The sequence below is a fragment of the Echinops telfairi genome, unplaced genomic scaffold (assembly GCF_000313985.2).
Source record: "Echinops telfairi isolate 266 unplaced genomic scaffold, ASM31398v2 ScPeMD7_7468;HRSCAF=8506_0, whole genome shotgun sequence".
In the NCBI taxonomy this organism is placed as follows: Eukaryota; Metazoa; Chordata; class Mammalia; order Afrosoricida; family Tenrecidae; genus Echinops; species Echinops telfairi.
The window spans coordinates 81,074,076-81,093,134 of record NW_022111369.1 but is presented as its reverse complement, the minus strand read 5'-3'; the positions used below and the strand labels follow the sequence as shown (position 1 = coordinate 81,093,134).

At 40.8% G+C, this 19,059-nt stretch overlaps 2 protein-coding genes across 3 annotated transcripts in view; one reads left to right on the top strand and one right to left on the bottom strand.

The window, feature by feature from the left end:
* Nucleotides 1-526: 526 nt before the first annotated feature.
* The window catches only part of PPAT (phosphoribosyl pyrophosphate amidotransferase), a 40,414-nt gene continuing 21,881 nt past the window's right edge, over nucleotides 527-19,059 (bottom strand). Inside the window, exons 1-11 of one of the 2 annotated variants that reach the window (XM_045284140.1) lie at nucleotides 14,446-14,464; nucleotides 11,656-11,722; nucleotides 11,150-11,356; nucleotides 8,946-9,058; nucleotides 8,700-8,845; nucleotides 7,948-8,020; nucleotides 6,582-6,736; nucleotides 6,139-6,266; nucleotides 4,898-5,119; nucleotides 2,529-2,649; nucleotides 527-974 (exon numbers count right to left, since the gene is read on the bottom strand). In XM_045284140.1, the coding sequence (XP_045140075.1) occupies nucleotides 775-974; nucleotides 2,529-2,649; nucleotides 4,898-5,119; nucleotides 6,139-6,266; nucleotides 6,582-6,736; nucleotides 7,948-8,020; nucleotides 8,700-8,845; nucleotides 8,946-9,058; nucleotides 11,150-11,356; nucleotides 11,656-11,722; nucleotides 14,446-14,447 (1,434 nt within the window). In that variant the 5' untranslated portion in view covers nucleotides 14,448-14,464 and the 3' untranslated portion in view covers nucleotides 527-774. Of the gene's footprint in view, nucleotides 975-2,528; nucleotides 2,650-4,897; nucleotides 5,120-6,138; nucleotides 6,267-6,581; nucleotides 6,737-7,947; nucleotides 8,021-8,699; nucleotides 8,846-8,945; nucleotides 9,059-11,149; nucleotides 11,357-11,655; nucleotides 11,723-14,445; nucleotides 14,465-19,059 lie in introns of those variants that run through there. The other variant, XM_004706298.2, reaches the window with a different exon arrangement.
* Nucleotides 14,854-19,059, top strand: part of PAICS (phosphoribosylaminoimidazole carboxylase and phosphoribosylaminoimidazolesuccinocarboxamide synthase) — a 12,784-nt gene continuing 8,578 nt past the window's right edge. The window contains exon 1 of the mRNA XM_045284141.1: nucleotides 14,854-15,204. Coding sequence (XP_045140076.1) covers nucleotides 15,078-15,204 — 127 coding nt within the window. The 5' untranslated portion in view covers nucleotides 14,854-15,077. The remainder of the gene's footprint in view (nucleotides 15,205-19,059) is intronic.

Here is a 19,059-nt window from a genome sequence, read left to right as displayed (position 1 = left end):
ATTGTGCTTACTGAACCCTGAAGCTAACGGTGGGGGGCTGGCCCCCAGCTTCATACTACAGGCTGGGATGTGTTCTTAATGTACAATTACTCTCGATGGATTTGTTTCTCTAGTAAACCCGGACTAACATAACCTTCATAATGGATAATAAGGTTTAGGCTAGGAAGTGAAAAAGGAAAAGATCACCCACATTTCTAGATAACACCAAAATATTTATCTAGACTTATTAAAGAAATCACAGCACTTTGGCGTTTCAGTAAAACGTTCACGTGTCCACAGGTAAACATAATCGCATGGTATTTTGATCACTTCATAGGGACGTGAAGCTGGACAATGAGTCAGTGAAGACCAACAGGCTACCGATGCATCTGAACTAGGGTTAGGGCGAAGAACAGATCGCCAGAACAAACAAATCTGGCTATTTTATCTTGGAAGAAGTCCAGTCACAATGCTCCTTAGAAGTGTAGATGGCAAGACTTTATCTGTGGGTGTGTTATCCGAAGGGGCCAGTCCCTGGAGAAGGACATCATCCTTGGTAGAGCAGAGGGGCAGCCAAGAGGAGGAAGACCTTCAGAAAGACAGGCTGTAACAATGGGTTCCACCACAGCAGTGGTGGTAAGGATGGAACAGGATGGAGCTATCTGTTGTAAATGGAACCAGCCTTGGCAGCACCAACCACAAACAGCAACCAGGGAACAGTGCGTTGGTAAGGTGTGATCACCGTAACTTCTTGACCAAATGTGTACTTTGAAAGAACCCGTGCGCCCTCCGTAGCTACCACTCCAGCTCTACAGGGTATTCTCCAGTGAGACATGCTGTACAGTGACTGTACTTCTGAAAGCACTTCGGACCGTTTCCGTTTTCTTGGATCCTGCTGGTTTCCTGCTTTTCCATTATCTGTTTTCTAAATGGTAGCCTTTCTTGTACAGATGAAACCAGTCCGTCTACTGACAGATACACAACACTGTTTGCACCTGTGAGGGTAGAGAAAAATGAAAAGGTCAAGAACTCCTTTAGAAAGGAAGAGTTGCCTCCAGAGAAGAGTCGTTATGCCTTTCTTTAAAAAGAAAAAAGGACACACGGAACACTTTAACTAAAAGCCTTCATTTACATTATTTTGTTTAATTTCCATTGGAATTTAGGGACAAAAATTTAAAACAGTGGAAGCTTCGAGTCTAGGATGGATTTAGAAAATTCCCAGAGAACTTTCCTTGATTAACAAAATAGATTTTGAAACAGGAATATCTGAGTTAGAATTTAAGGGCAAGGTCACTTACCTTTCCTAAATCTATGTTTTCATCTGTAATTGGAGGTAACACTCCAGTAGTTTAGGGTCTTCATGTTCTTATATATTATAAAGCACACTACAAAAATGTAATATAGTTCCTGGCCAACAACAGTGAGTGCTCACAACATGAAACCCCTTAGAGTGGCACTTAAAACATTAACAGGTAAGGCATAATACATGAAACAACTGGTACACACTAGCTGAACATCCTTGTGAGATTTTACTTGATTTTGAAAGGGCATTGTCTTACCCAAAACATACTTAAGTGTTCTGGTAAACCGACATAAGCTTTTTACTTTATTATCTGTATTCATGTTGAACCATTTATTTCCTTAGAATCTGACCTTTGAGAGGCTTTAACAGATATACTTGCAGTTCTTTCGACCTGAAAAGCTTCATTTCCCCAACCTGAACCCCGTGGTGTTCAACCTCCAATTCCTGGGAACCCTCCATTCTCCCTCTGATCTCTCCTTAGTCTTGCTCTCCAACACAGCACTTAGAGTGCTGTCTGCACAGGCCAGGCCCTCCCACACTTCAAAGTGTTCAATTGATACTTGGTCAATTGACCTCCCTACTCACCGAACCTGAATTTGTTTTAGGTGCTAGTATCTCTTGCGTCTTCCCTGACAAAAATTTCTTCCCTGGTTTTTTAAATAGAGGGTAGTCTTTTCTTTCTTACTCATTATTTGTATTTTTATGTTGTTATTTTTATTTTATTCTTAGCACTATCTCAATTTGCTTTTTGATGTTTCTGTTGGGTTTCCCAGATTGTGGAGCACAGAAGGAGTGGATGTGTAGAGATAATAATTGATCCTACCATTTACAGGAGAGGTAGGGGTGGGGGTAGGAGATAGGGAGGGTGAGGGGATTTCAAGAGTAAACAATGAAAGCAGGAGGGGAGGGACCACTAGAATGAATTGTGATTACACAACTCATTGTAAAGGCAATTTAACCGGGGGGTGGGGGGTGGGGGTGGCGGTGCCCTAAAATTGTGGTAATGCTTGTACAATGTTCATACAATATGACTGAAATACTGAATTGTATGATATGTGAATTAGATACCAATAAAAATGTTCTGTTTTTTAAAAAAGGTGTTCAAGTCCTGGCCAGAATACATGGTATCTACTTTTAACAAATATGGGAACGCTACTTAAATAAGAATGCAAAGAGTTACATACTTCGGATTTTCCCCATTAATATAAGATTAAAGATATAACTAAAAGTAAACTATAATACATACCCAAATATTCTGCAAGATGTCCAAATTCTGGCTTATTGGCAATAAGCTCTTCTTTTGTGGGAATGTTTATCCCCATGAAACATGGGTACCTAATTGGCGGTGAAGCTACTCGAATGTGTACCTTGGAAAGAAATCATTTCACACATTATGTTGAGATTACAATAACTGTAACAACTACTCAAAATTCTCTTCCATATATCAAATTCAATATAAAATTGATCAAAAATTATTTAATGCCAACATAAAATTCATCAAAATATTTAATAACAATATAGCCATGACAAAGCATACCATGAAGTATTCCACTAAAATGAATTCTGAAAAATTACTTGAAATACATACAGCACTCCAGTATTCTGCCACAACTCCCCAACTCACTGCCATCGAGTTGATGCTGACTCATAGCAACCCTAGGGGGCCGGGTAGAACTGCCCTATGACTTTCTAAAACTGTTTATGGGTGTCATAGCCCCATCTTTCTCTTGAAGAGTGGGTTCAAACTGCTGATCTCTTGGATTGGAGCCCAACACATAACCAAGGGTCCTGATTGAGTCAGAACTACTTAACCACCACCAAAAAGCCCAAACTCACTGCCATAGGGTTGATGCCAACGCAGAGTGACACTGAGTATAACTGCCCTTGTAGTTTTCTGAGAATGTCATACTTGACCCTAGTGGGAAGCCTCTCTGGTGGTTTTGAACTGTTGACCTGAGGATTAGCAAAAAGCCCACTACGCAAGCCATTATCCCACCAACGCTCCTGAACCTACTTCTAGAATTACATACCAACAGAGAATCTTACTTGACTAGTCGTGCTCAGGACTTCAAAGATCACCAACAAAAATTTCACAATGTCAACCATTTCTAAAGTGGTCTACTGCCTCTTCCAGTCAGCTATCAATGGGGAATTCTCTTCCTTTAAATCTCCTACTTCTCATTTAAGGATTTGACTTCCCTACTTAATTTCCTGTTAATTTTCTTTTGTGACGCCGCAAGGGCATTTTTGTTTACCTCTTATTTAAAAGTCTTTAAATGAAAGCGATGATCCAGTAGATTAAAACAAAAACCTAAGCATAGGGGACGGAACTGGCTGGCTGGGTTCCCTCCTTACTTTGTATTGGGGTTCTCATCCTCTGGCGAGCAATAAGGAGCCCTGGTAGTGCAGTGCCCTGGGGGTGTAAGGGAAGTCAGTGGTTCTACACCACCAGCCCAGTCCTCAGAACAAAGAAAAGGCTTTCTACTCCCAAAACAAACAAACCAAAAGACCCTCCATGTTCCTTATCCCTGAAACCTAAACACTGGTCTGAGGGGCTTAAAAAAAAAACAAAGGAAGGAAAACTGAAATGGACTGTGTGTCTTTAGTGACAAGTTCATTTCAAACAAACAGACCTTGACACAGAGCTAAGTCCACCGAGACGTGTCTCCAGGAAAAGGCTGGAGTGCTGCTTCTCAGTGCTGTGCCCCTCTATGAAGCAACCTCCCTCTGCGTGGGGTCCACAGGCAGAAGGCACTCCACAGCCACGGGCTGGTTTTGTGTGGCAACGAAGAGGAACGCGCGTGGACACTTACTCTGCAGCCCTTTTGTACTGACTAGCTAATGTTTGACCACATTAAGCGTTTTCAATGGCTACATTTTATTTCATCACATGAATGTACCAATTCACTACACCCTCCTCTCACTGATAAACAGTGAAGCTACTTCTAGGTTTTTATCTTTTACTATTAAACAGAGACTGAATTTACTTTACTAGAACTCTATTTTCTATTACATGATTTCCATCCACTGAATGAATCTCAAAGAGAACTAGGATCATAATTATAAAAAGGCTGGAAAATCATAACTAAAATTATCTTTGAAACTTTCTAATTGATACATACTTTCTCAGACGGTTTCCCGTCCTACTTCCTCCTACTAGATTTTACTTTTAAATATGCTCAAAAAAATATGCTCAATTATTAGTTGCAAATAGCACCGCCATTTCCATTTCTGTAATTTGAATACTTGAAATAATTAGATTTAGAATACATTTAAAATATTTTAAACATAAAACTTAAGGTATCAAATGTGTTACACTGGAATTGCTTTTAAGTCTGCCAAGAAAGAAAATAATCCAGAGACTTATATATTCTATTTTTTCCTTTGGCTTTTGTTATACCTTTTAGTCAATTTTAAATACTTTCTAAAGCTTTTATGTTTAGTTTTTAAATCTAATACAGATCAAAATTTAGCAAGTACTACTACAGAGATTACTAAACCTCACTGATCAGAAGGTTGTCATATGAACCATCCATTCTGATTCACGGTTCTGAGTGTTTGTGGCAACATCACCCGAATGACTAGTATTTCAGGATATCTTTTGATTTTTCTTACCTCTTTTGCACCGGATTCTTTGAGTAATTTTATTATGGGCGAGATGGTATTGCCTCTCACAATTGAATCGTCTACAAGCACAATTCTTTTGCCTTTAAAGTTGTCTGACAATACTCCAAATTTTTTTGCAACACCAAGTTGTCTCAGCCTCATGTTTGGCTGTATGAAGGTTCTTCCAACGTACCGATTTTTACATAGCACCTCTATATACGGAAGGCCACACTGGAGGAGGGGGAAGAAGATAACAATCAGAAGCAATATCTAAAATACTCCAGGCTCCTAGTTTCTGTAAGTCAGACTAACACCACACCATGTATGCAAAGTTTCAAAATTTTATTTCTAAACTCTTCATCACCTCATTATGATTTTCCTGCACTTATTTAAGCTGTGTGAGTTAAGACCCATAATGTAAAACAAGCGATAAAAGTACACTCCTTGGCTAAACCAATTCATTCTGTGAGAATCTGAAGTGCTTCTCTCTAAATAACTATCACTACAAATACTCCTCCCCTGGAAGGACAATACTACACCTCTGAAAACATGGCAAGCAGGCATCACCTTCAGAAGATGTTACGTGAGGGGGCTACAAAAAGTTTGTGATAAAAGGAATTCAAAGAGAATGATTATTTTCCCTCCATACTTTTTGATGTCCTCATTTAAAAATGATCAGCTACAAGAAATTAATTAACCAGTACATGAAAGAGCTGCTTTTTGAGGGAAAAGAAGTAATTTATACATTGCTCAAGCTATTAGCTTTGTAAAATGGCATTTCTTGTACAAACTAATAAACCAAGCTACCCAAAGGAGTGGATGTTGTATATTATAATTCAGGATCAAACTACTGGTTGCAAAAATGGAAAATTAGGCATAACACTAGGAACAATATTTTAAAAGGAAAAATAAAGCTTTGTTATTATTCACATTTAGTAAGGAACAAATTCATCAGTGGCTTACGAGGACACTTCAAAGAACAGATGAATACATATTAACACCAGATTCTACGTATACTCATGTTGTTATCTTTCCACACTGTAGGAGTGTGTGCTGTGGTTTTTATTGAATGTAGAGGCATTGAATGAAAAGGCTGAGAAAAAAAATAACTCTCGCAAGCAAATCAGTATTCATCCTCACACCGTCCTTTTTCTTTATAATAAGTCGATAAACATTTCTCCACATCGGCAGGATGTCTTGTTCCTCTGAGAGGAGAAATTCACTGGACCTTGCTGATCAAGAGCACACACCTTTGTGGCGTAACCCAGAGCGGCTGGCGTGGCAGATTCGGGAACCGTGCTGACCAGATCTGCATCTACAGGGGCTTCAATTGCCAGCTGCTGCCCACAGCGGTATCTCACCGTGTACACCATTTGGCCTGGTGTCGTTGGCAAAGGAAACAGATTCATTTTACTCAGTGTGATACAACAATATGGTTAGTCTAAAAACACTAGTTTGACTTTGACTTAACAAGATTTACTACAGATAAAAAAAAAAATCACAATCCTAAGAAACAAACAAAAAAAATCCTCAAAGAAAAACAAAACTTAAGATCTGAATGAAAGTGGGGGGTGGGGGGGTAGGGGTGTGTGTGGAGGGTCAGGTAGCACTCCAGGCCAAGCATGGCCATGGTCCACGGAGGTCAACAAAAGAGCTATGCCAGTAACAGTCCAGGAAAAGAAAGTTCCCTTACCTTCAAATATACTATCTGGTCTTGCAAAATATACATATTCAAAGATACAAAAAGCCATCGGATTTCCTCCAGACCTTGGTATGATATCAAGTGTTTTCACACCGTCCTGTCTGGAGATTTTCACAATTTCTCCAGGCATGACTTCCCGGAAATATCTAGGGAAATAATTTAAAATATTAAGGAAAGAGGACTTTATTTAAGTCCTTAAGGCTGATAATAACAACTCTGATAAGGCACTTCTAGAGAGCAGATGGTCCAGTTTAACATAGATCTAAAGATGGTCTTTTTCTTAAGTAAAAGGGAATTTGCCTATAGCAGCAACTTATATAAATCATTTTTTCACCCATAAATTCCAACTCAGTTTTCAAATATAAAGGGCCTAGGCTTACAGGTTTTGGAAGAATAAAGGCTGTGGGGACAGTGTTTCTACAGTAACTATTCCTTGTCCTCGTTGAAGAGCTCGATCCTTTTCCAAAATGTCTAAGCAATCTGAAAGAAGGGTACGAGCTTCAGAATTAGAGTTAGAAGGTATCACTGGACATTAAAGTCAAAGTCACTGCAACTGTAGGACAGGTACAAAAGAAAAGGTGTTTTTTTGTGGTGCAGTGAGAATTTTTTTTTAAATCATTTTATTGGGGGCTTGTACAACTCTTATCACAATCCATACATCCATCCACTGTGTCAAGCACATTTGTTGTCATCATCATTCTCAAAACATTTGCTTTCTACTAGGGCCCTTGATATAAGCTCCTCATTTTTCCTCCCTTCCCTCCCCTCACCCATGATAATTTATAAATTCTTCATATTTTGTCATGTCTTACACTGTCCGGCGTCTTTCTTCTTCCACTGCACCCAGGGAGGGGGTTATACGTAGATAATTGTGATTGGTTACTCCTTTCTCTCCACACCCACCTTCCCCTTAGCCTACTGATATCACTAATCTAATTCTTGGTCCTGAGGTGTTCATCTGTCCTGGATTCCCTGTGTTTCCAGTTCCTCTCTGTACCAGTGTACATCCTCTGATCTAGCCAGATTTGTAAAGTAGAATTGGGATCATGATAGTAGGGGGGGAAGCATTCAAGAACTAGAAGAAAGTTGTATGTTTCATCAAAGTTGTAAGTTTCAACACTGCACCCTGATTGGCTCTTCTCCCCGCGACCCTTCTGTGTAGGGTATGTCCAGTTGCCTACAGATGGGCTTTGGGTTTCCACTCCACACTCCCTGTCATTTACAATATGATTTTTTTATCAAGAAAAGGCTCTTTTAAATGTGTTTTCTTGCCAATGAAAGTTCCTTGTATATTAAAAGTCAAAAGAAAAACCACAATGAATAAATTAAAAGCTAAAATGCTAAACGATAGACTTACATGGCACCAATTGATAAAAAGCTACACGATTCTGAAGACACCACCCATCCTTCTGGGTCTAAAGGGTTTTTTCCTGTAAACCATAAGATCAATGTGGTTAATGCACACACAAGAAGCTGACCATTTCCAGAGCACTTTTAGACACCAGATAGATAAATGAAGAACACTCGCAGAATGTTTCTATGACTTCTAAGATCGCATGCATTTTCATTTGCTTTAAGTCAAACATTAAGTAAATCACCTCCCAAGATTCTTTCTAATATTAGGATACCAAGGCTGGAATAAGACACCTAGGTCAAGAACAAAATCCCTAAAGCCTGTACTACAGATATCAAAGAGCTGATCGAAGGACACAGAGGCAGGCAAGGCAATCCAGACAGAAAAGAGGGGACACACAATAACGACGTGAAAAGCATCGCAGCCTCAGCAACTCAACCAATCCACTTCTAGTCCAGCCCCCCACCATAAATGTCTTACACCTAAAGATCTGGGGGTATAACACTCCTGCTTTGTACAGAAGGCCTGGGAGTGTAATGGGTCATAAGATAGGCTGCTAGCAGCTAGCTCAGCACTTCAAACCTACCAACTGCTCCCCGGAGTTAAGATGAGGCTTTCTGTACAGATTTGACGCCCTCATAAACCCACGGGGCCAGTTCTCCCATGTCCGTTAGGGTTGCTGTGTGTCAGAATAGACTTGCTGGCAGTGAGACCAGTGTGATCTTTGAAATTATATTCCACCTTAGGTTTTTTACCTTTTTCATTTATATCAGGTACGGGAATAAGGCGGCCAATGCACAGAGGACGATTCCCATATGGATCTCGCACTGCATAAATAGCGTCTCTGTGCATGATAAGCAGGGAATATGCTGTCGGGGCCTCGCTCATCAAGTTTTTAATCCTGAAAAGTAATGAAATAATTGAATGAACAATCCCAGTTACAGACGCAAGCATGGCCAAGTTCTCGTTACCACAGCTGCAACTCCAAGTCGTACACTGACCTTGCTATCCAGTCTGGGGTATCGTCTCGCTCCTGAGGAGGGGTGCACGCCAGTAACTGGGTGATCATTTCACTATCAGAACTTGTGGATAGGCCAACACCATGACGGAGAAGCTGTATATAGAGACAGGCGGAACATGTAATCATTAGACGGGAAGCTCCACCCCACCTTTCCCCAACAGGCAGCCATAACAGACAGCTGCTGCTACTCGCTTAGAAAACCCTGCACCCCACCAAGGGCAAAAGTGTATGCGTGTATTAAGAACTGAGACGCTGAACATTTTCACATACACAAAAAACTACTTTAGAAGACAGACAAACCCTTTAGACAGTGAAGTTTGAAAGAAGGTTGGAGCTATTCTGAAGGAGCCATGAGGATACGGGCTAGGGACCTAACCTGTTCTACCTTCACCAGCCCAGACAATCGGGTAGAGCCCTTAAGGAGGTGTGGCACTCTACAGTCTGCTGGTGGCTGTTCATCACCAAAGACTATTTCTAACAGAGTTAGAAGAAATCGATTGTATTAACTTATTAAATGTAACAAAATCATAAATTCTTGGTTGTACGCTGGTGAATATGAGGTTTTACACAAGGATGACTAAGATAAGGGTATTCTTTTTAAAAAATCATTTTATGGGGAGAGCTCTTACAACATTCCATACATCAATTTTATCAAGCATATTTAAACACATGTCTCCATCATTTCCGAAACATTTTCTACTTGAGCCCTTGGTATCAGCTCCTCTTTTTCCCTCCTCCCCCACCTTCCCACCCTCGTGAATCCTTGATCAATTATGTATTGTTATTATTATTTCATGTCCGTTGTCTACCTTCACCCACATTTCTGTTATTCATCCAGGATAAAGGCATGCTTGTCGATGTGCATAGGAATTTAATTCCAATCATTTTGAGTAGGCAAAAACAAAATAAGGCGAAAGACAAACCCACTGCCATTATGTAAATTCTGACTTGAAAGCAACCCTACAAGACTGAGTAGAGATGTTCCTTTGGGTTTCCAATACAGTAAGTCTTTACAGGAGCAGACAGTCTTCTTCACCCCACAGAGCGACTGCTGGGTTTGAACTGCCCACCTTATGGTCAGCAGCCCAACACAGCCCATGCCAACAGGGTTCTTTATGGGAGGAGACAAAGGGATTTTATCTAGAAATAATGAGTTGAAAATAACTGAAACTGAGCTCTTAGTGGCGATCTCAATGGGGATGAGTTGGGGGCAGGGGTTGTGTTGTTTGTTTTGTAGTTTTTACTTCTTCATACAAGGAAGCTTCAAAACATTGTGGGGAAAATGACACTAAAAAGCAATGGAAATTTCTCACACAAACTTTCTGAATTGGGGGGAAGTGAAGAACGTAAGAAAACAGGGAAACGCCCTGGGAAATATCCAAAGGTAGATTCAGAAGTAGGGCAATGAGTGGTCCTGCGGACTGGGCTCTGGATGCTCTCCACCCACCAGTTAGCTCATCATCAAGTTCTGTAGCTATTTATCCTATATGAAGTCCTTGGCCTAAAATCTAAGGGGAAAGAGTTTGTGTGTGTGTGACTGTTCTGCCACTAAAAACCATCTAAAGACATACCTGACAGCAATTCATGAACACCAAGTAAGTAAGCTACCAAGAATATAAAAAGACACCACCTGGCCAAGGACAAATGGGGGAGTTGGCAGAGGGTGGGGGAGGGAGGAGGTACGCATGGGTGTGTGTGTGTGTGTTAGGAAATGACAAGAGGTACAGGCTAAGAACTGAAACCACAAGCAGTGCAAGTTCCCAATAACATGCAATCAACAATATATCTTGCCTGGGCTATCTTTAGGTTATTACAAATGTTTCCAAAGCATTTTTCTCATACTTGTCATCTGGAAGGTTAGGTTATACTCCATCTACTTCTTATGCTTTGCGCACGGGAACCAATTTCTCCGTGCTTCTAGCATCGACCTTAAATCTCTGCCAACGCTCTACTCTGATAGGCAGATTCTCAACATACACTCCTCCCAACCCAGCCCTGACAGCTGAGGGACTCGGGGTGGCACTTTGGAATCTGTCGTTCTAACAGGCACCCCAGGGTATTCTGATGCAACTGTTCTTTGCAGTTAGACAACAGGTGGCAACAATTTTTAAAAGCCTTTAACAAGATCTTCATAGAGAAATCACAACTGTTAGAAAAAGAGAATGAAAAATCAAGCCCACCTACCTTTTTCCTTAAGGGGCCTGCGTTGACCAACTCGCCGTTGTGTGCCACCGCTATTTTGCCGTGCAGCGTCTCAACCACAAAGGGCTGACAGTTTTCTAACTCACAGTTTCCAGTCGTGGCGTACCTCGTGTGTCCAATCCCGAGATTGGAAATATATAATTTCTTCAAGTTGTCCTCAGTGAAGACATGATTCACAAGACCCATTCCCTTACAAAGGCAAAGAAAGGCAAAGTGCATCTCAGAGACAAACAGAGCAATAAAAGGTGCTGGCCCTTTACTTAAGCAATCCCAAACCAGAAACCACACAAAGCAGAGTATTCCTAGTGCTTCAGAAGCGCTAAACCAGTTAGTCACTCCAAGAACATGTGAAGCATATAGGTTGTAGTGCCTGCTCTCTAAACATTACAGCGCAATTCAAACTACTTATCCAAAATTCCCCAGCACCCTATCCTAGTTGTGTAGCCATTGTTATCTTTATAATCAAATTCCTAAAGGTTCGAGTGTACCTTGTGTGTTCTGAACTTTGGTACAGAACTTCCATCGCTGGTCACAATTCCAGCACTCTCCTGACCCCTGGAAAGAAAACAAAAGGTACCAGCTGTTAGATGCCCAGTTGGTAAGCCTCTTGAACTTTCTGAAACTCACTTTCCTCATCAAGCATCCATGAACATGGTCTGATAGCATACTTAATGCTACTAGGACAAGGACCACACATGATCAGTAACAACAGCAAATGAAAAGGAACAACGGATGGGTCTTCTTATATGCCAGTCACTGCCCCAAGTATTTATATGAACAATGCTGTGACCGACAGAACCAAACTCACTGTCACTGAGTCGATTCTAACACTTAATGACCCTACAGGAGAGGGCGGAACTGCCCATTTGGGTTTCTGAGATTTCAGATCTTTATAGACATAGAGCCTGACCTATCTCCAACAGAATGGGAGACTGGTGGGTTCGAACCACTGATCTTACGAACAACAGCTCAATGGTACCCCTTTGAAGTACATATTATCAGGGCCATTACAGATAAGGGGCACTAAGGGAACAAAATCACTTGAAGAAGTGAAGTAACCTGCCCACTGTCAAGCAGAGAGCAATGACGGCCAGGATTATACCCAGACAATATGATTCCATACACAAACAAACAAACAAAAACTCACTGCCATCAAGTTGATGCCAACTCAACAGCGACCCTATAGGGCATGTAGACCTGCCCTTGCTGAGTTTCCAAGACTTTAACTGTTAATAGAAGCAGAAAAGCCCTGTCTTTCTCCCTCAGAGCAAGCAGCTGATAGTTTCAAACTGCTGACCTTTCAGATTATGATTCCTTATAACCTTCTAAATTAGGTTTTTAAAGGAAAATCTCTAAATATAAGAGCAGGTAAAATGCTTATTTCTGGATACTACCATTTGGACACTTCTGCTTTTTCTTTCAAAGTTCTGATATTTCTCTCTACCTAGATTATGTTTTAAGGAAGACAAAGAATGGGTCACGTGCATGTGACAGCATGTGAACTAAAGTGTTCTGGACTCTGCCTGTGGCTAGGACCCCATTGTGAAGGAGTTCTGTTACAGGATTAAGTAGGGCTATGTCCTGACCTGAGTAGAGGGTGTGAGCCAAGTCACACCCTGTTACCTTGGGGACATTTTCAAGATTACTAGGGGGTCTGACACAAGACACCACACCTCCAAAGCCATTCCTCCAGGTATGTCCCAGCCATCTGGGACACAGAGAACCCCAGGTCCGTTAGAAGAGCATGTCCAGAATCTGTCTTAAGTGGTGGAGGCTTCCGAGAGCAGATGCACCAAAGACTGTGGCACTGAGGCTCTGAGGAGCAGTGGTGGGGCAGGGGTACCTTCTCATCTGACTCAAGACTATGGGCAATGAGACCCAGACATGCCGGTTGGCTTCCTAGCAGAAGGCCAGAGGGCACGTGACTGAGCGGCTGAGGGCCAGAGAGTTGGCTGCTGGCTAAGTGAGAGTGGACAGAGAGCCTGCAGCCATAGTATGGGGAAGAGGCTCGGTGGAGGAAGCACCGGGATGACTGGAGGGGTGAACTCAACAGCCTCTGACAGTTTAAATCTTACATCAGCAGACATCAGATCCCTAGGCTGATTTAAACTTCAAAGTCAGCAAACCTGAGACCCAGCCATGGACAGAGAGCATGACACAATTTATGACTGGACCTGAGAAATAAATAAGACCAGTCCTGGAACTGGTCCATTCATAACCCAGAGATGCAGACAGGCCAAGTACCCCACATCTGATAAAAACCCCTAGACACAGTTCATTCAAGGGCAACTCACTGGAGTGCCCACCTGCTGTGCCAGGTGCTTTTCCTTCCTTTCCAACTCAACTCTCTTTGTGCTTGCCGTCTGTAGTCCCTGGACACATCTGAGCAGTTGCAACATGAGGAGAGACGTTGCTGTGGACCAATGACTGTATCCTTCATGTTTTACGGATCCTGAACTGGGGTGACCTATTAACTTCCCTAGGAGCCCCAGTTACAGTGAGCTGCCATTCTTCGGAGAAAGACGAGGCTTTCTGCTCCCATAAAGAATTACGTCTCAGAAATCCATAAGGGCAGTTCTACCCTATTCAAAGGGTCACTATGAGTTGAACCAGCGAGTTTTCTTCTCTTTAAATTCCGTAACAAAACCCCTTAATTGTATTATCTGTGAGTTCTGGGTGGCCTTTAGCAATGATCAAACCCAGCATAGAAATAGGGTTGACATGGGAGGAATGGTTGGTGGCAGAACAGGTCAAGAAGGATGGATCCTAGAGGCCTGTCTGGCCCCTGCCTCATGGTGACAGGGAAGCCAGAGGTCAGATAGGTCCACCTCCAGACCATCTATTGCACTACAGAATAGATACCAAGGTAAACATGAAAATAAAATCTCTACCAGATATGTACATAACCAAAACCAAACCCAACTCATTGCCATTGAGTGGATGCCAACTCATGGAGACACAATAATGTACATACACATAAACTGATATATTTATCTCAGTTATTTGGTATAAATAATCTCTTCCAAATTTTAAAATAGTAATTGTTTAAGCATTTCAATCACAAGAAAATCCTTAACATATTAAAGTTTCTGTCAAGTAAAAAAATTTTAAAAGAATACAATCACTTTACTAATGCATTAGATACTAGGCTAAAAATAGATGTGCCCAACACTACAGCATATGTGAGAGTGAATATATTGTGACAGATTTATTTATTTATCTAGTGAAGTGATGTCAGAAGACCAAGTGATTCATGGCAGAGGAAGAGAAGCATTCACATCAACTCTGAACATCAGGGCCACAGACTCTGCCCATCATTTCAAAACAGCCTTTAAAATCAGCCATCATTTGGTAAAACAGGAAATTGGGGAAGGAAAGAAATACAACACAAAAATGTTTTCCTTTCCCTTCTGCCTCAAGGGTGGTTTTCTCCAGAGTGGAAAGGAATAAGGTCAAAAGTCTTTTGGGTCTGAGCTGCTGTTAATCACAATGCCTGCTTATTTGGCAGTTTCTCAAATTACTCCCCTCAGGCGGCTTGAACCAGTTCAACAAGATCCTTGCAGCTTTTTGGAGCTTACTGTCAACCAGCCGGCTGGTTTCCTAGGAAACAAAACCTTGGCTAGAGATAGTGAATCATTTCCAGGTCACTTTCAACATGGAGAGTGGCGCGGGGAAGCACTGGACTGAAGAGGAGGTTAAGGTTTTGTTAAGTATCTGGGGAGAAAAAAGCATACGAAAACGACTCCATGGAACCCTCAGAAATAAAGGAGTCTTTATTTACATCTCGAGCCAGCTGCAAGCATTAGGCGTTCACAGAAACTGGAAACTGTGCTGGGCAAAGTACAAAAATCTCAAATAAGAATACAGGACAGTCAAATGTGCTCACAACTCTGGAGACGGCTCTAAGACGATGAAGTTCTTCCGCGACTTGAAGGCGATCCTGCAGCTCGAACCTGCCACATCTGTAACTGAGGAGGATGTAAGCGGCAGGTGTCTGGCTATGGCCAGCCCCAGCCAAGCCCGAGAGACCACGGAAGGTAAAAAGAAAAAGGACTATCTTTTTGTTGTTACCTAGTGAACTATAAGAATACAGAACTTTTAAGACGACCTAGATAGCCTGGAATACCAAACTAAAGAAAAACAACTAACATACTATGCTGTTTTGCACAGGGTAAAACTTAATTAAAAGGGGGTGGGGGAGAAGGGGAATGGTGTTTCTGCCTTCACTTTTTCAATCTGTACAATACAGAAAACTCACATTAAAGATGTTGAACTTCTAATGCCAGCTACTGCTTAAACATGGTTGAAATGTTTCTGACACATGGATTTGGGTTCTGAAAATAGTTTTGAGTTTTAACTTTTGAAGAGTTGCCCACAAACCCAAACCCAAACTACAGCTCCAAATATAGAACTTCATTTCAATGTCCAAATTTAGACATATGGCACTAAAATACTAACTATAGACAAACCTTGTTTGCAGGGAGGCACTTCATTTTAGAGATGACTTAAAATAGTTAATAAATGATTCAGTACTCAAAGCAAGGTGCATGGCCTGCTGAGTGGTTAAAACCTGGCACCATTTACACAGAATTTGCCCTAAGTCTATGGAAGGGCACTCATTCCCAGGCAGAAGGCGCGAAAATGAGCAGCAGTAAGCCAGAGTGGAACAGATGCTGTGTTGAGGAGCAGAGCTGTTCAATGCGCTGGTGGTATTGTGTCCATGTGCAGAGCAGGGTTACATGTGCTCCTTAAGAGGAGGACTCCATGACTCCAGCAAAGTGCTTAAGAGAAAAGGGGGAAGAAAAATACCAAGTGAGGAGGTGGTTCAGAGGACTAACTCCAATTGGGTGAACTTGGGGTAGCTCCCTTCATGGTTAAGATCAATTATTGAATCTTCTGTTAAAAATATCTACCACACCACCCGGCTTTGTACTGTTGGGGGTAGCTTTGCAGTCATAACCACATTCAAGAGCAATTACGCCAAGGGCTCAAGAAGAAAGTAAATGCTTAGAAAATAATGATGGCAACACATGTACAAATATGCTTGATACAATAGATGTATGGACTGTTATAAGAGCTGTAAGAGCCCCCAGTAAAATGATCTTTAAAAAAGAGGGAAAGAGCAATTACACTGTATTATGGAGTTGATCACCCTGGACACTTAATCATTTAAATACTTGCCATTGAGTTGGTTCAACTCATAGCAAACCTAAGTACAGCACTGCCTGGTCCTGCTTCATCATCACAATTGTTCTTGTGTTTGAGCTCATCATTGCGACCACTGTGTCCATCTATCTCATCAAAAGCCTCTTTTTTGCTGCCCCTCTACATTACCCATCAATGCCCTTCTACAGGAACTGGTCTCTACTGACAGCATGTCCAAAGTACATGAGATGAATAACATTCTGGCTGTACACTTCTTCCAAGACAGATGTGTTTCTTTTGGCAGTCCAGGATACTTTCACCAGGACTATAATTCAAATGCATCAATTTTTCTTCAGTCTTCCTTATTTAATGTCTAACTTCCACTTGAATCAGGCCGATCTTAACTCTCAAGGTAACATCTTGTTTTTCCATACTCTGAAGAGGTCTTGTGCAGCAGATTTACCTAGTACAATAGGTAAATTGTACTTTTTATCTCTTGACTGCTGCTTCAATGAGCTTTGATTGTGGATCCAAATAAGGGATGTCTTTGACAACTTCTCCGTTAATCATAATGTTACCTACTGGTCCAGTTGTCAGAGTTTTGGTTTCCTTTGCATTGAATTGTTATCCATTTCCGAAGGCTACAATCCTTGATCTTCATCAGCAGCTGCTTCTAAGTGCTAAGTGACAAGTGTATCAGTCAGCTTCAGAAGTAGGTCCTAGCATCCCAACTTCCTAAAAGTCATCTTCAGGATAACCCAAAGGGCCACAACGCCAAATTCCTCCGCTTGGCTCATAAGCCTAAGACCCACATGTGCAGCTATGTTATGTTTAAAGCATCTCAAGCCCCCAGTTCTAAAACCAACTCTCTTTCTTCTTATAAGTTGATTCTGCTATAAATCGCTAACACCATATTTCTGGTGATTCAAACAGAAGTCTTGAAGATGGTTTTGACTTCTGATCAGTCACCAATGTTTCATAAAATTCTCTCTGCTTCATTCTTATCATTCAAACTTCACAATCTCTCACATGGAATATTAAAATAAGACCCTGAACTGGTCTCTTCCCATTCGTCTTACTGGTTGTTATTCTTTTTTTTTTTTTGGTTGTTATTCTTTAAAAGTAAATCTTTTTTATTTTTTAAAGATTAAATCTTTTTCTTAATAGTTCTGAAATATTTAATTGGGTGCATATTGAGGTCCTTGCTTAATATAAATGATTTTACAATCAGTACCTTTGTTCCAGATATAAAGTTACCTTAGGATACATTAAAAGATTAATTACTAGGTCAACAGGGTTATGATTACTCTTTAACATATTGATGAAATAAATGCTTGCTAATAATAACTATTTATACTGGTCTATGGCATCAATAATTTTAAAAGCTCTATTTAATTACTAGTGATATTGAATACTTCCTATATATTAGTTCACTTTTATGAATTTGGTGCACTTATGTCTCATTTGTCTAAGGCAAAAGCAGAATAATTTTTGTTGACATTGGTAAATAGCTACCACTTGTCTGTCAGTATATCACACTGTGGGGACTTGTGTGTTAGCAGTGCTGAAAGCTACGCCATTGTGGTCACCCATTGTAAACTGGCCTCAGTCTATACCTCTGGTTTACACCTTATAAATATCGGGAAAATTGGATCTCACCTACAAAAACAAAACAAAACAGGACCTCATATCACATCCCAAAACAAACTCAAGGTAGATTGAAGGCCTAACTATAAACTCTAGAGCTGTAAAGATCATCAATGAACAGGCAGGGACAAACTTAAGGGCTAAACATAATGGAAAATACCCACACTCCAGATGACAAAACAAAGGATTGAAGCCTTCTAAAAACATGACGTGTAGATACATGAAAAGACTTTATTAGAAGAGTTAAAAGAAGACCTATACAGGAGGGAAAAATTGGTAATGATATATCAGATAAAGGGCTAATTTCAAATCCATAGAAAATTGTTGTTGCTGTTACGTGCTATCAGGTTGGTTCTGACCCATAGCAACTTTATGCACAACAGAAAGGCTTTATGGACCACAGAGCAACAGTCCAGTCCTGTGTCACCCTCACAATTGTTCCTATGCTTAATCCCACTGTTGTAGCCACTGTGTCGGTCCATCTCATTAAGGGCCTTCCTCTTTTCCCCTGCCTCTTTACTACAGAACATTAAACAACCTTAATAAGAAAAACAAATAAATCAATTTAAAAATGAGCACAAGACATGATCATAGATATATGTATTTGCATTTGTTTAAGGAAGCACCAGAGTTTTCCACGGTGGTTATATAATTCTGTAAACCTACGAGCAATGTAGGAGCCTTTCAATCTCTCCACCATTTATTATTATTTTTTTTTAAATTTTGCTAAGAGTGTCAATGTGAGGTGGCATCTTGTTGTTTTCATTTGTATTTTTCTTATACCTAATGAACTCTGGCATTTCATGATTGCCGCCTGGATGTCTTGTGCCCATTTCATAATTAAAAAGAACATGTTGATACCAAAACCCATTTTGATACCCTGACAACCAAAACCAGACACACACAATTAAAAGCAAAAAATATAGGCAAATATCACCCATGAACATAGATCCCATTAAAATTTTTTCATAAAAGTCTAGCCAATACGGATGATTCCTTCAGGACCAGTGGTGTGAGTGGTCATACTGGGAGGGTAGAGGGAGAGTGGGTTGGAGATTACAAGAAACTATATATGACCTCCTCCCTGGGGGACGGACAAC